Here is a 14,035-nt window from a genome sequence, read left to right as displayed (position 1 = left end):
TTCCCACTCCTCTCTGTCTGCTGCAAATGGCAGAGAAAAGTGCCACATGGCAGCGACCACCACCAGGGGTAGGGAGGAGAAGAAAAGACAATAGATTATCGGAGTCAGGGGAACCTGCCAGGTAAGAGCCAGGGCCTGGCTGAGCTCAGGAGAGCCAAGCACATTCAGAGGGCAGGAGGGGCTCCCCACGGGGCAGCTATCTGTGGTGATGCACTCCCCAGAGATTTCTGCTGTGGGAATCTGAGCCTAGGAGATGCTTTCCCACCTTGAGAGAGCAGGCCCCGCTCTGGGCTGCTGTGTGTGCTCAGAGCCCTGGCTCTTCTCTCCGTCTCCTGCAGGCAGCGGGACTCAAAGGCCCGGCAGGCCTCCTCTGCAGCCCCCAGCTATGTAGGACAGAAGGGACAAAGGAATGGGCCTCGGAGGGGAAGGCAGGAGCTCTGGGTGGGGCTCTTGTTGGCTCCTCCTCCCCTGCCTCCGTCCTGCTTCGATACTTAGGGGTGACTGGAATCTTGGGCCTGGGGCTGGGGAATCTTGGGACTGCGTCTTCTCTGAGATGGGTTTCATTCCCATGGTTGGGGGAGAAAAGGACTCCAAACTTTCAAAAAGAAAATGTGCCATCTTGGCAGATGGGTGGGGACCATGAGGTGGTGCCTCTGGGCCTCACCTGCTGCTCGGTGCCATTTCCTGCTGTGAAGTGGAGCTCCTGGCTCAGGTGCCCCAGGTGTTCCAGTAACCGCTCCTCCTCCTGTTCCTGGTGGCACCAGTACTGCTCCCGGGCTCTCAACTCCTGCTCCAGGACGTGCAGCTACAATATCCAGCCTGTTTAGGGCTTACTGGCTTTTTCTGTTCATGGTCCTACGTGGTCTGACTGTAGATCCCCAAAGCTTCACAGGGTAATGGCCCTCCCCGACCTCGGGTATCCATGACTAAACTTGGTGAGGCCATTAGCTTGGTTTTATTTATTTATTTATTTTTATTTTTTTTGAGACGGAGTCTCGCATTGTCGCCAAGGCTGGAGGGCAATGGCGCAATCTCGGCTCACTGCAACCTCTGTCTCCCAGGTTCAAGCAATTCTCCTGATTTAGCCTCTTGAGTAGCTGGGATTAAATGTGCCTGCCACCACACCAGGCTAATATTTTTGTAGAGATGGGGTTTCACCATGTTGGCCAGACTGGTCTTGACCTGCTGACCTCAGGTGATCCTCTCACCTCTGCCTCCCAACAACGTGGTTTTAGCTAGAAAAATAACCATACATTTTCTTCAAGCTCCCTGGTTCCTCCCTCCCTCCTGGTGACACCTGCTCCAGAGTTCCCCGTGCCTCCTGCCGCCACCCTTCTCTTGGGAAGTCCAGAGGAGACAGGCACATGGTGGCAGGAAATTGTTCTCACCCCCCTCATATCGTGAAGACATGCTGACCTGTGAAACAGTGGTGTCAGGGCTAGAATTGAAATTTCTTGGCTTCTAACAAGAACCTTTTATTTATGGCATACCTTTTATCACAGTTTCTGAAACGTAACTAGACTGAGAATGTATGGGGGGCCCTAAATCATTTTCATTTTGGTGGAGATCTGCCAGTGGCTGAATTACTGCAATAACCTCCTGACGGGGCTTCCTGCGCCAGTCTGGCCCCAGTCCCATCCATCCTCCGCACAGCTGCCAGGGAGAGCTTTCTAGAATGCTGACTGTACATACACATACATAAAAATAAATGGGAGGAGGTGTGCAAACTTGTGAAGTGGCTGGGTTTGGTGGGAGAGATTGGGGGAGAGGTAAGGAGTGCCTAGATGGGGATGCCATGGGGGTGTTGACTGTGGATGGAGGGAGAGGAATGGGCAGGAAAGCTTTTGCTTCTTCATTGACATACTTTAAAAATGTATGAGTAACTTACATTTTGTATTGTTTCATATTTTCCAATATTTAAAGTCTCGCATTTATATTTGATTATATCCCGTGTCTGAGAACCCTTCAGCAGCTCCCCGTGGCTTTCATGATAGAAGACACGTTTCTCATACTTGCTGCCTTTGCATTTGCTTTCCCTGAGGCTGGAGTGACTTTCTCTGCTGTCTCTCTGCTGCCTGCATTACCTCATTTGGGAAGCCTTGAGCTCTCCTCTGTGTGTTGAGATGCCCTCCCTTGAGCTTTCTTAACACCCTTGTAAACCACCCACTGTGTTGGGGACGCATGGCCAGCCAGTTTCCTGGGAGCCCTATCTAGTTGTCCTTGTATCTCAATGCCTAACATGTTGCCTGGAACACAGCTCTCAATATGTAGTTGCTGAGTGAATGAATGAATGAATGAATGAATGAATAAATGAATACAATAAACCCCCCTACATACCAGACCAGGGTCTCTCACTCCCCGAGGTAATGCCTCCAGCACCTGGACAATGGGCACCACCACTCTGGCAGAGGGATCCATTTGAGCTCCAATGACGGGACCAGGCTTCCCAGTCCAGGGGTCTATGGCCTGAGCCCCAATCGAGATTGGGATTAGACCTGTGGGATGCCAAGCCCACCACTGGCTTTAGAAACCAGAGATGGGGAAGGAAAGAAGGGGCAGTCATAGGAAGAAAGATGCATGGCAAAAAGGAAGCAAGAAGAGCCCCTGACCTCCTTTTACCCTTCAAGGGGCTCTAAGCTGGGTTATAGGGCTCCTGGTGGCCACAGCCCTGGCGTGGGGGTGGGTGGTGAGTTTCTGAAGTGCTGGTCTTTGAAAGGACCCAATTTTCTAGGGGAGGCATACCTGATTTATGGTCCTGGGGTTTTGGAATCTCTGGGCACCTTTAATTTTGGGTCTCAGCAGCCCTAGCAGAAGCTCAGAATGACGCCTTTCCTTGGCTCATGGGTACCCCTCCTGAGCTTTACAGGGTTTTGTCTCCCAGACCTAAGTCACATTCCTGAGCTCTCAGAGGTCCCAAATTCTCTCCTACCTTTGCCATCAGCATCTTCCATTGAGCCTGCCAGGGGTATGTCATCGCCAGAATTCTCATCATGCTCCATGCCCAGGATAGGCACCATGAGCCCCGAGCCCTCAGGATCTGGGATCTCCATTCCATACAGGGCTGGGACCCACAGCTCTGTCCCGGGATAGCGCATCATTCCTAACACCAGGGGGAGGGTGAGTAAAGAGGAGGATTGAGGGTTAAGCACCACTCTGAAGTCTTTCCAAGTTCGAAGTGCTATGTCCCTGACCAGAGAGGCTTCCCTGCAAAGACTGCATTTGTTTCCTTTGGGCCCAACTTAGCATTCTGAATTCAGAAGGGAAGAAAGGACAATGCCTTAATGGCCTGTTTTGGAAGAAGCAAGTGGGAATTGAGTGGCATCAGACCTTTTGAGAAGCTGAGAACAACTTCTAAAAGAAGGGGGCTTGTGTTCTTGAGCACCTGCCATTCATCAGAATCTGAACTCAGAACTCCAGAGAAGCTGTATTTCACTCAGTCCTGCAACCTAAGCTATAAAGCCTGTCACCCAGGCTGGAGTACAGTGATGTGATCTCAGCTCATTGCAACCTCCACCTCCTGGGTTCAAGTGATTCTCCTGCCTCAGCCTCCCAAGTAGTTGGGATTACAGGCTCCCACCACCATGCCTGGCTATTTTTTGTATTTTTAGTAGACACAGGGTTTCACCATATTGATCAGGCTGGTCTTGAACTCCTGACCTCAAGCAATCCACCTGCCTCAACCTCCCAAAGTGCTGGGATTACAGGCGTGAGCCACTGCGCCCAGCCACTACGCACAATTTTACTCTTCCTTTTAAATGATGGTAAAACAGTGGCAGGGAGGGGTTAGTACTAATAACTTGCCCAAAGTCAAAGAGTTAATAAACTGTGGGGCAGATCTTCAAACTCAAGTCAATTCTGACCTGGTTCTTTTGTTGTTGTTGTTGCTATTTGTGGGAAGAGGGCAATTTCTAGAAAGAGTGAGATAAACTCCAGGAAGATGCCACTCCTACCTCTCCTTGCCTTTCCTTGTACCAGGGCTGTGGGGGAGGTGGAGTTGTGGGATGGGCTCCTTTCTTGCGTTTATTCGTGGGAAGTGAAAGATTGCTGCAGAATGAAGGTGAGAAGGGATTGAGGACTCAGGAGATTCAGGCTTTTGGCCGGGCTTTGCAGCTAATTAGCTAGAGGACCCCGGTTGGGCAACTCATTTAACTCTCTGAGCATCAGGTTCCCCACTCTAAAATGGGTGTCATAGCACCTGTTGGTGGTGTTTTGTGAACCGTGAGGTAACAAGAGAATGTATGCTCTGTAACATAAACTCAATGGCATTGGCAAAAATTAAGACAGGGATGCAGTCAAGCACTCATGGAGTCAGGGCATGAAGTCATGGAGTTCCTTCTCTCTTCCCTTGGTCATGCATGTGCATGACCAGTGGGGCTGCAGCCCTGTCCCTGAGCTTACGAGCCGAGGAGCATTGAAGCACCAGGTAATTCTGGGCCTGAGATATCGGGGCCTGAGAGCCTCTGGCCCAGATTTGTCCATACCTATCCTGCCACCACTGGCTTCAATGTCATCCGCTGCTGCCAGCTGCCTCTCCAGCCTCCGAGCCTGCTGCAGGATGTGGTGCAGACTCAAGGCCAGTGCCTGTCTCATGTCCTTGATGGCAGCCTCCAGAGGCCTCTGTACATCTGACTCTGGACTCCCCTGGCACTGCTGGAGCACTGCAATCACTTGCCTCTGGGCCACCAGCACATTGGTGTCCAGCACAGCCTGTGACCCTCCCATATGGGGCAATGTCTGGCCCTCTCGTCGGGAAGCCCCCTGGAGCTGGACTGTCTTCCCGCTCAGTGGCTCCACAAAGCTGTCACCAGGCAGCATGAGGTTCCCCGAAGCATCTCGCAGCCCTCCCAGTACAAGCAGCTGACCTGGAAGCAAGACACCAAGAGGGCAAGGTAGGAGCGGGACACAGCAGGGATGTAGGCAGGCGTGGCGTAAGGGGAATTAGGGCACAAGGGTGGAGGTGAGCTGTGGGAGGGAAGGAGGAGGGGGTGAGGAAGAGGGCAGGGGGTGAAGCATGGTGGTGACAGGTGGAGGAATGGTCTTTTTGGTTGAAAAGTGTCCATTAACTTTATGGAACTACCTTGCATCGCTTCTGCTCCCCAGGGGCACTGGAGTAGCGATGGGGAAGGGGAGAGGGAAGGTTGGGGGTAAGAGGCAGAGTGAGGATGAAGGATGGAAAGAGGGTGGTGGGTGGAGTTTGTGGCTCAGACCAGAACGTGGAGAGCGTAGGGGGCTGAGAGGAAGGGGACTGGGAGGCCAGGCCAGGCATGGAGGAAGGCAAGGGAGGACATCGCCAAGGGCTGCCGGGAGACCTGTATTTTCATCCAACCCGACTCCCAGGATGGGCGAGACGCCTCCTGTGACTGGATCCTCCATGGGGCCCCCCATCTCCAGAGGGGCCAAGGTCTTGGTGAGAGGATTGCAGTATGTCCCCCCAAGAGTGAGCCACTGCCTCGTTTGGGGGTGCAGAGTCACAGCCAGCACAGGCACCTCAATGCCTGTGATGGGATCTGTCATGAGAGCCCCCAGCGGGGACGTCCTTCTTGGCTGCAGGATGGGCAGGTGTGTGGCTGGAGGGGAACCTGTGGTGGGACTGGTTGGGTAGGGCACATAGGGCAGGATGGCAGCTTCTGATGTTCGGACGCCACCTGGAGAGGGATACAGGGATACAGGGATACAGGGAGCTGTTGGTACCCTTAATGCACCAGCCTCCCTCCTTAGCCCTGCAGAGCAGGGACAGAGGGGCTTTGTGACTTGCCTCATTTTACTGTGCAGCTCATGGCATCCTCTGCATTCAGCAAGAATGTCAAGGTGAGGAGGGGAAGGAAGTATTTACTACCCTGCTGGTCACCAAGCCCCACTGTCCGAGGAGAGAGCCCTGCTTCCTGTGCTGTCCTCCCTGGGAGCTCATTCCTGAGAGTCCCAGCAAGCCCTGCCTCATCTCTGAAGCCCAGAGCTGAGTTGGGGATAGTCAGTGGGCCAGGGGCTCACCAGCATTGGAGTCTGTAGTGGGCACCAGGGTAGCTCGCAGCAGATCATATCCCAGGTGTCCAGCCTCGGGCAGCACCCGCCCAGTGTCAGGGTGGATGAAGTAGCCAGAGGGTATGGAGCCTGCGTGGCCGCTGGCTGGAAGCATCAAGCAGTTGGGGCCAGGGACCATCAACTTGGTGACAGGATTCACACTGATGTCATCAGTACCAGGAGGGCCTGCTGGGGCTGCAGGAAAGCAAGCATCGCCTGCTCAGCCCTGGGCTGGGGGCCAGGGGGGTGGGGGGAAGCGAACATGCAGGGACTCCCTTGGCTGGTGACTGGAAGGAGCTGGTGAGAACCAGCTCCCCCTCAGTCCCCATGGACATTGTGCCCCTGAGGGGCAGGGGTCTCATCTTTGCTGAGTCCAGAGCAGGATTCTACATGTCATTGTGTATCATTGTGCAGGCCAGCAGAGACTGGAAGAGCCTTGGGAAATGGTGGTGCCAGCCTATGGGGGGCTATACCACTCCCAGGACTCAGCAGGCCTGCTAGTCCCCGAGGCAAGTTCATCATTTCCCAAACTTGGCCGTTTGCCTTCATCTGCCAGGCTTTTATTTTCAGGAAGTGCCACCAGATCTGTAAAGCTATGACTTGCCATGGCTGTGTTTCCTCCTTGGTTCTTCCCACATTCGAGGCTCCTTCTTTTGGGCAGGCACTGCATGGGAAGCCCCTCCCAACCTTGGGGTGTCTGCTCTGTTTTGCCCTCTTCTACCTCTCCTCCCCTGCTGGGTGTCTGGGGGTGGAACTGGAGTTTCTACAGGGCTGGTCACCTTGATTCAGGGCCAGGCTTCCTGGGAGGCCCTGGCTGAGGCCCAAGCAGAACTCACCTGGCCGCAGTAGCTCCGCCCCAGTGCCGGTGCCCAGAATGCCCCAGGCCTTCAGGCGGTGGCCCTCCTGCAGCACGACCTGGGACAGGTGGCCCAGCACAGTGTCCAGCTGGGGAACTGCCCTGCAGGGGCACAGGAGCAATCAGGGGTGGGAAAAGGACGTTTTGGCCAGTTCTGGGACCTCATGCGGCCACACTCACTCCTCCCCATTTCAGCGTCTCCCTGTCTGACCCAGGTTGGCAGGTCCACACCCTTCCAAGTTCTGCCCAGCCGGAGAGGGCTTATCTGACCTGGAGCCCGTCCGTGCTTTCAGCAGCTGCTGAGCCTCCATCAGCGCTGAGCAGAAAGAGGCCCACTGTTCCTGCCTCTCGAGGAGGTCTTGGTGAAGGAGCTTGAGTTGGTGACGAAGGTTGGCTGCGTACTCGCCTGCCATGTGCCTCCTCCTCTGCGGCCCTGATAGCTGCCTCAGCAGCCTGGGTCAGAGACAACCCTGCCTGCCCACCTGCAGGTGCTACAGCCACCAGGGACAGCAATCTCAGGGACACCCCGCTCACCCTGGGAACTCCAGAGTTATTCTGGGCAGGCATGGCAGCAGTGGCAAAGTGGGTGAGAAATTCCCAGGGATGGTGGGAACTGGAGCTAAAAGCCTTCGGGCCAGGGAGATGGAACAGGCTGGGGAGGTGCTAAGGGAGGGACCCTGGACCTCAGTGAGGGGAGGGAGTTGTGTTTGGGCACACAGACCAGAGAGGAAGGCGTGAACCAAGCCCACCTGCTGCTGCTCCCTCCGCACGCTCCCCAGAAGCCGGTTAGTGGAGGCTGGGAGTCTGCGCCTTGCTCCCCACAACTGCTGCAGAGAACGGGCTTCACGCAGAAGTTTAAGGTAGAGGAGTTTGAGCTGCCAGAGAGGGTGGATTGAGCGTGTGTGAACTCTGTTCCGGGAGCCACCCAGCCTCTCACTGTTGTGATTGCAGCACCCCCTGCTGCCAACAGCTGCAGGGACTCCAGAGCCCCACCCCCCAACCCCCAACCCAGACACTTGGCTCATCCCAGCCAGCCTCGGCACGCACATTCTGCTGGGGAAACACTGGCCCAGTTTTGGTACTTGGACTTCTAGTGTATTCTTTTTGCTTCTAATGCCTGTCATCTACTGGCATAAATGTGCTTACCCAGTTGGGCTATCGAGGACTCGGGATGGAGATCTAAGGAGGAACTCCAGTGGTGGCCTTGGTAGATTCCCTATCATTGGTCTGAAGCCCTAGGTTTCATGGGATCAGTCCTAAATTTAATATGATCTTCTGTCTCCCCTTCCCATATACCTTCCTTTATTCTGATTCCTTAAGGAGTTGATAGACTGAGGATTTCTTTGGACTCTATGTCCCATAACCAACTCTCCTGAAGAGGAGACTCTTTCCAGCCCCACGTGTTCCTCCAGTCTCAGGTAGAAGTGTTGCCTGGAGCTGCCAGTTACCTCTTCCTTGGTCTGGCTGAGTTTGGCTGTCACTGACAGAGACTGCCTGAGGAGGATTCCAAAGAAGGCCTCTGTGTCAAACCACTCCAGGTCTACCTGCTCCTCAGCCTCCCAGCTCCCACCTGTGGGGGTCGGGGGTTGGGGAAGCAGGATTATCCTCCTGAGATGCAAATATGAGCTTCCCTACAGATCTTCCAAGCATCTTCCTATAGAGCCTCAACAATCCAGGCACAGTCCTGCTACTGAAAGTGTAGTTTTTGGGTAAGGAGCATCAGTGCTACTGAGGAACTTGGTAGAAATGCAGAGTCTCAGGCCGCATCCCAGACCTACTGAAGCAGAAGGTCCCCGGGAAATTCATATGCATATTAAAGTTCTCGGAGCACAAACACATCCCAGTGCTGCTGTCTGAGGACCATGCTGTGAGGAGCAAGGACAGAAGGGGAACCCCTCAGCGTGACATACAATAAATACCTTCTGCAACTTGCTCCTCTAGGTAGTACTGGTCACTGTGTGACTTGGCCACTTTGTACGCGGTTATACTATGTTTCTTTTGGAAAGTGTGTTTAGATGTCTCTTTCCTCCTCTATATTGCATATGCCTAGTACTCAGCAGTATCTGACATACAGTAGCTACTCAGTAAAGACTTTTTGAGCAAATCAGTGGATGAATGAAGAGGAATTGAGCATTGAGCAATCGTGGAAGATGGAAAAAAGAAGCAGGAGCCGGCCAGTTGGATTTGGGGGTACCTCTGGGATTCTAGCCTACCTGTCACTCACCAGGACCCCCCTCAACCCTTGGGGCATCAGAGTCTTGGTGAGATCGGCCTCTCCTCATTGACATTATCCCAGTTCTTGGGGAAGTGTAGGCACCGAGGTTGTATTCTTGCTGATGTCTCCTGAAGGTGGGGTGGGGAGCAGCCTTCCGAGCCCAGCTCAGGCTGTGACACTGAATCTATGGAGTACATAATGGGGAGTGGGAAGGGAAGGGCGAGCCGAGGGAGCAGCATCCTTCCTAAAGACTCTGAAAGGAGGCAGCTCGCACTTCACCGTGGTTAGGGAGCACCTCATCCTCTCTTGCTTGGACTAATCGTTTAGATCTCTGTTGTTTTTCACCCTCTGATCCACCTCTGTCCTCCACCCTAGAGTACTAGGCTGGAGTACAAATAAAAGGCAGACCAGGTTTTCTCACTTGCTGAAAATTGTTATCCCCTGCCTAGGGGTTAGAGTCCAAACTTCTTAGCAGGGCCTGGAGACCGTCCCATTTTAGTCTTCCTCCCAGTTCCGGCCTTATCCTTGTCCTCACAACTCAGCTCCAGTCATGGGAAACCCCATTTGGTTGCCAGAGAACATGCGTGTTGTTTCATGCCTATGTCCTTGCTGTGCCCACAATACTCCCCTTCTCATCTCTGTCCCTCCTCCCTAGTGCGTATCCCCTCCTCCTCAACTCACCAACCCTCTTGTAGTACACGGACCATGTTATATTAAATAATTCTCCTATTTCAAACCTCACTCAGGGATCAACTCTTCCGGAAAGTCTGTCCCGACCCCCACCCGCTCCAGGGAGAACGGTCAACTCCTGCCTTAGTGCGGCACCCTGGACACACTTTAGCTAGCTGCATTATATTTGCTGACATGTATTTGTTTCAAGCCCTGGAGGCTTGCAACTGCACCTTTGTCACCTTTGCATCTTAGCAACTATTAGAATGCTTGTCATAAATGGGACTGGAAGACCCACTTACAGGGGATTGGAGAGGCGATCTTGTGGAGTGGTTAAGATGTCGCTTGCCTGGCTTTACTCACCATTAGAAACAGGCAAAGCCCCAGCAGCAGCACAATCTCCCCCAGGAGTCCTAGCCAGCCAGACCTCTTCAGGGGCCGGGGGATCCTGGCGATGCCAGTCTGGATGAGATACCTGGGAGTTGTGGAGGCAAAGGGCCCTTCCCCGAAGCACTGGCCCCCTGGCGGGAGGGCGCGGACATACTGGGTAGAAAGAAATCTGTTCAGTCTTTGTCCCACTGTCCGCCAGAGACTGGCCAGGAGACAGAGTGGGACCCATGCTGGCCAACACCCATCAAATAGTTGGATGATTGTGTAAACCTGGGGGCTGGGAGGCAGAATCAGAGTTTTCCTGGGAAACTTACTCACATCAGATGACTCACATCAGATGACTATTTGTATGAGGGAGCTGTGTGCATGTTCTGGGACTAAGCCAGTACAACCTCTTGGACGTTGTGCTGATAGGGAGATACTAAATGCTGTGTGTGGCACAAACAGCACACCTGGATCAGTGGTGGTGCAATGTGCAGGTCACACGGATAAAACCATATGTGGGTGGGCTTGGGAAATGGCGGTGGGGGAGACAAAGTGGAGGGTTGGGAGAGATAGCTAGAGGTCCTAAGCCGCTCAATGCCATTGATGTGCCTGAATACACACTTGTGTTCCCATCCTCCCAACCTTCCCCTCCTTACACAGCACATGCTGGGCTGCTGTGGAATGAACCTTGGCATCCCCAGGACCACCTGTCAGCACTGCAGGACCCTGAAACTGATAGGGACCTCAGGGCATCTCTTTCCCTGCAGATCTGTCTTAGCTGGTTATGAGGCAGTATTTATTTTTTGTTGAGACAGAGTTTCACTCTTGTTGCCCAGGCTGGAGTGCAGTGGCGCGATCTTGGCTTACTGCAACCTCCACCTCCCGGGTTCAAGTGATTCTCCTGCCTCAGCCTCCCAAGTAGCTGGAATTACAGGCATGTGCCACAGTGCCTGGCTAATTTTGTATTTTTAGTAGAGATGGGGTTTCTCCATGTTAGTCAGGCTGGTCTTGAACTCCCGACCTCAGGTGATCTGCCTGCCTCAGCCTCCCAAAGTGCTGGGATTACAGGTGTGAGCCACCACACCCGGCCTGCAGCAGTATTTTTTAAAGAGAGGGGAAATAATGGGATAATGTCTTAAATGAGGCAAATTATCATAGACAAACCATCTTCCGATGTCGGTTGCTGCTCAGACGAAAGACATAAATGCCCGGGTGCTGGAACTGCTGCAGGAAGAGGCTGAGGCTGTGTTCATAGAGCTGGGACTCCTCAGCCAGGGCCCGGAAGTGCCCCCAGTCAAATTGCTCCAGTGTGTTATAGAAATGACCACTGGGGAGAGAGAAAGGAGGGAATACGTTGCCTTTGGGAGTGGCAGCTGATGCTGGGGCATTTCCTCTCTAGGGCCTCCATGATGATGGGGCTGTGGTCTCTGGACACTCACAGGTCATACTCTGGGTAATGCTCATGAGTCACCAGGAAGGCCAGGGTATCATTGGCTCGGAGGCAGACTGTGGGGTTTCGGATGCCTGGCTCTGGGAGCAGCAGATCCTCAAGATGTGTGGAGTTGAGGCTCAATGACCAAGAAGAGGCCAGATGTCCTTCCCTAGACTTTCCTAGGTAAGATTCAGAGAATGAGGGAGAGCTGCCACTCTTCAGATGGGTTAGTGCTGGGACCTGGGAAGGGTAGGGGAGGGATAGGAGGGGCAACAGGTGAGCTGCGATGCCCACCTGGATCCTGGTCTGGACACCTGGGATCCCTGAGGGGAAGGCCTAGGGAGTGTAGTAGCTCACCACCTGGTCTGGTCAGGCCCAGGAAGCCAAGCCCTAGAACAAGGCAGGGATCCCTCTGACCCTGCAGGGACCGGGGTAAGAGTTTTCCCAAGAGCATGTATTCAATCAGCAGCTGTTCAGCCTGGTTTGCACATATTAGCTTCAACTTTCTGAAAAATTGAGAGGGGTCAGAATTTGCATGCACTTCTCGGGAAGCCCTCCCTGGGGTAGTGGTTGCCCCATCAAACCCCAGCTTCTGGTCACACGCCCTGGTAAGGACAGACACACGCCCTGTTAAGGACAAGGGTTGCATGTGTGTGGTCCCGAGCTGCAGGCCTCCCTGTGGCCTCCATCTGTCCAGCTCTCTTACCATCCATCTTGACCACATAGAGGGGGACAGACTTCTGCCCTAGGTCCAAGTTGCAGGGATGGCCCACAGCACGTGGTGGGGAAGGCCGGTCCAGAAGGTAAAAATCCTGGAAACAAAAAGAGCCAGTGTCAGATCTTCCCTCAAGAGACAGAGTCACACACTTGCCCAGTAGGAAGGGAGGGTGAAAACAGCCCCTCCCCTGAGCTGTGTCTGAGTGTCCTGAAAGGACACAGGGGAGGTGGGGGTGGGAATAGTTCCAAGAACTCCGCGGAACAGGGGCAGCCTGGAGTCATGACCCCTTGGACAGTGTCCCTCCTCTTTCAAGAAACAATGACCTCTTCTTCAAGGAGTTTTGTAGGATGAAATGAAATCAACAAAGGGGCCTTGCTCTGGTTCTGAGCCTCTGATGTTGGAGAGGTTGTGCCAGTGATGTGGGCCAGGAAGCAGCAGCCCTTGGGCCCTGCACACAGGCACATCCTGCATGCTCCCTCTTTGGATACAGAAGTCACAGGCCAGGGCTCTGCATGAGGTTGGACCTCAGAGTACTGTACCTGGCTCCCCATGCCTTCAGTGACAGATATCTGTGGGATGCCATCAGTGCAGCTGAGCTGCAAGATGTGTCTCTGTCTCTCTAGGCACATTCCGCTTGACTGTTGTCCCCAGCACAGGCAGAGCCCCAGGCTTGGGTCATGTCCACGGGCATCTCCTGGTGTGGCACACACCTGCACAAAGACTCACACTTCTTGGAGACACCTCCCCGGAGAAGGTCTTCCTCATTCTCTCCAGCTGCTTTTACGAACTGCCTGAGAGTGCAAAGTACTGACCTCTGTATTTCCAGAGAGGAGCCAATGGAATGAGCCCAGTGGCAGGAAGGGTGGGCATTTGAATGGGAGGGTGGAGGGGCAAGAGGCCAAGGGCATAATAGATGGGCATTCTCCTACCTCATGGGCACAGTGGTCATTCCACTGAGCCTTGGTCAAACATAGTCCCTCCTGGTTCCAGGTGGCTCCGTCCTTGCAGCTCCTGTGTTCCCACTCGACACAGCCCACTGGCTCTCCAACGTCTCGGTGGCCAGGGAGGCAGGGGCACTGACTGTCACTGGGCTGGGGGTGGGGAGGGGGAGGGAGGAGTGCTGGTTCATGTTGGTTGGTTAATACTTGGTTGTGGTGAACCATGCACAGGGTTTTGGCTGTGACCCTTTTGGAAATGGGCTAGAAGACAAGGGCAGGGGAGGGGAAATGAGCAATAAACAGGGCAGGGGAGGAGTCAGGGGAAGGAGACCAGCCTGTTCAGGTAAGGGTGTGGCCGGCGTTATCATTTCAATAAAAAAAGAGACTTGAGACATTCAGCAAAGGAAGAATTCACACACACATTTGTTGGCTTACAGAGAACGTTCAAGTTGGAAGGGCTTGGGCCAGGATGTGTTTTGGAAGTGATCGTGGCAAAGAACAACATAAAGTGTGTCATTTTCTTGGAGAAGGGGAGCCAGATTTAGCAAATGAAAACACAGGGCACCCAGTTAAATTTGAATTTTAGATACACAAAGATTTTTTTTTTTTTTTTTTGGTATAAGTATGTCCCATGCAATACTAAAAAAAAGTTTGTTATTTATCTGAAATTCAGGTTTAACTGGGTGCCCTGTATTTTATCTGGCAACCCTATCCCCAAGTCACTTGGAAACCTGAGCCAACCCTGGTCAAGTTACACCTGAGCTGAGTTTGACTTGATACCAAAACAGTCCTGGAAATGCAGCCTGTCCTTGGG

The 14,035-nt window shown here is 53.5% G+C and overlaps 1 protein-coding gene across 7 annotated transcripts; it reads right to left on the bottom strand.

The window, feature by feature from the left end:
• Positions 1 to 2,357: 2,357 nt before the first annotated feature.
• LOC144334459 (uncharacterized) lies at positions 2,358 to 13,539 on the bottom strand. 7 transcript variants are annotated; one of them, XR_013404286.1, is made up of 17 exons: positions 13,213 to 13,537; positions 12,823 to 12,993; positions 12,272 to 12,377; positions 11,573 to 11,744; positions 11,298 to 11,460; positions 10,122 to 10,301; positions 9,099 to 9,273; positions 8,171 to 8,444; positions 7,624 to 7,749; positions 7,145 to 7,327; positions 6,855 to 6,976; positions 5,989 to 6,213; positions 5,310 to 5,645; positions 4,482 to 4,862; positions 3,951 to 4,044; positions 2,930 to 3,100; positions 2,358 to 2,495 (listed from the first exon to the last, which is right to left on the bottom strand). XR_013404286.1 is itself a non-coding variant. In XM_077964268.1 (16 exons), exons 1-16 carry the CDS (start codon positions 13,444 to 13,446, stop codon positions 3,031 to 3,033), a joined length of 3,012 nt encoding a protein of 1,003 aa, XP_077820394.1. In that variant the 5' UTR covers positions 13,447 to 13,539; the 3' UTR covers positions 2,531 to 3,030. The 7 variants fall into 7 exon arrangements, 1 of the variants encoding a protein (XP_077820394.1); XR_013404291.1 differs by having other exon boundaries at positions 12,823 to 13,074; positions 13,213 to 13,347; XR_013404287.1 differs by having other exon boundaries at positions 2,402 to 2,521; positions 13,213 to 13,539.
• Positions 13,540 to 14,035: the final 496 nt, after the last annotated feature.

Source organism: Macaca mulatta, chromosome 14, assembly GCF_049350105.2.
Source record: "Macaca mulatta isolate MMU2019108-1 chromosome 14, T2T-MMU8v2.0, whole genome shotgun sequence".
NCBI classification, from domain to species: Eukaryota; Metazoa; Chordata; class Mammalia; order Primates; family Cercopithecidae; genus Macaca; species Macaca mulatta.
Note: the sequence above shows the minus strand (reverse complement) of the source record. Positions and strands in the feature narration are given on the sequence as shown.

Excerpts from the sequence above, each read along its gene's own strand:
- LOC144334459 (XM_077964268.1), bottom strand. The coding sequence starts at position 13,446 with ATGGTTCACCACAACCAAGTATTAACCAACCAACATGAACCAGCACTC. Across the intron at positions 8,445-9,098 it reads AAGGGTTGAGGGGGGTCCTG|GTGGGAGCTGGGAGGCTGAG; the intron begins GTGAGTGACAGG and ends CGACCCCCACAG. Across the intron at positions 4,863-5,309 it reads CGGGTTGGATGAAAATACAG|GTCAGCTGCTTGTACTGGGA; the intron begins GTCTCCCGGCAG and ends TCTTGCTTCCAG.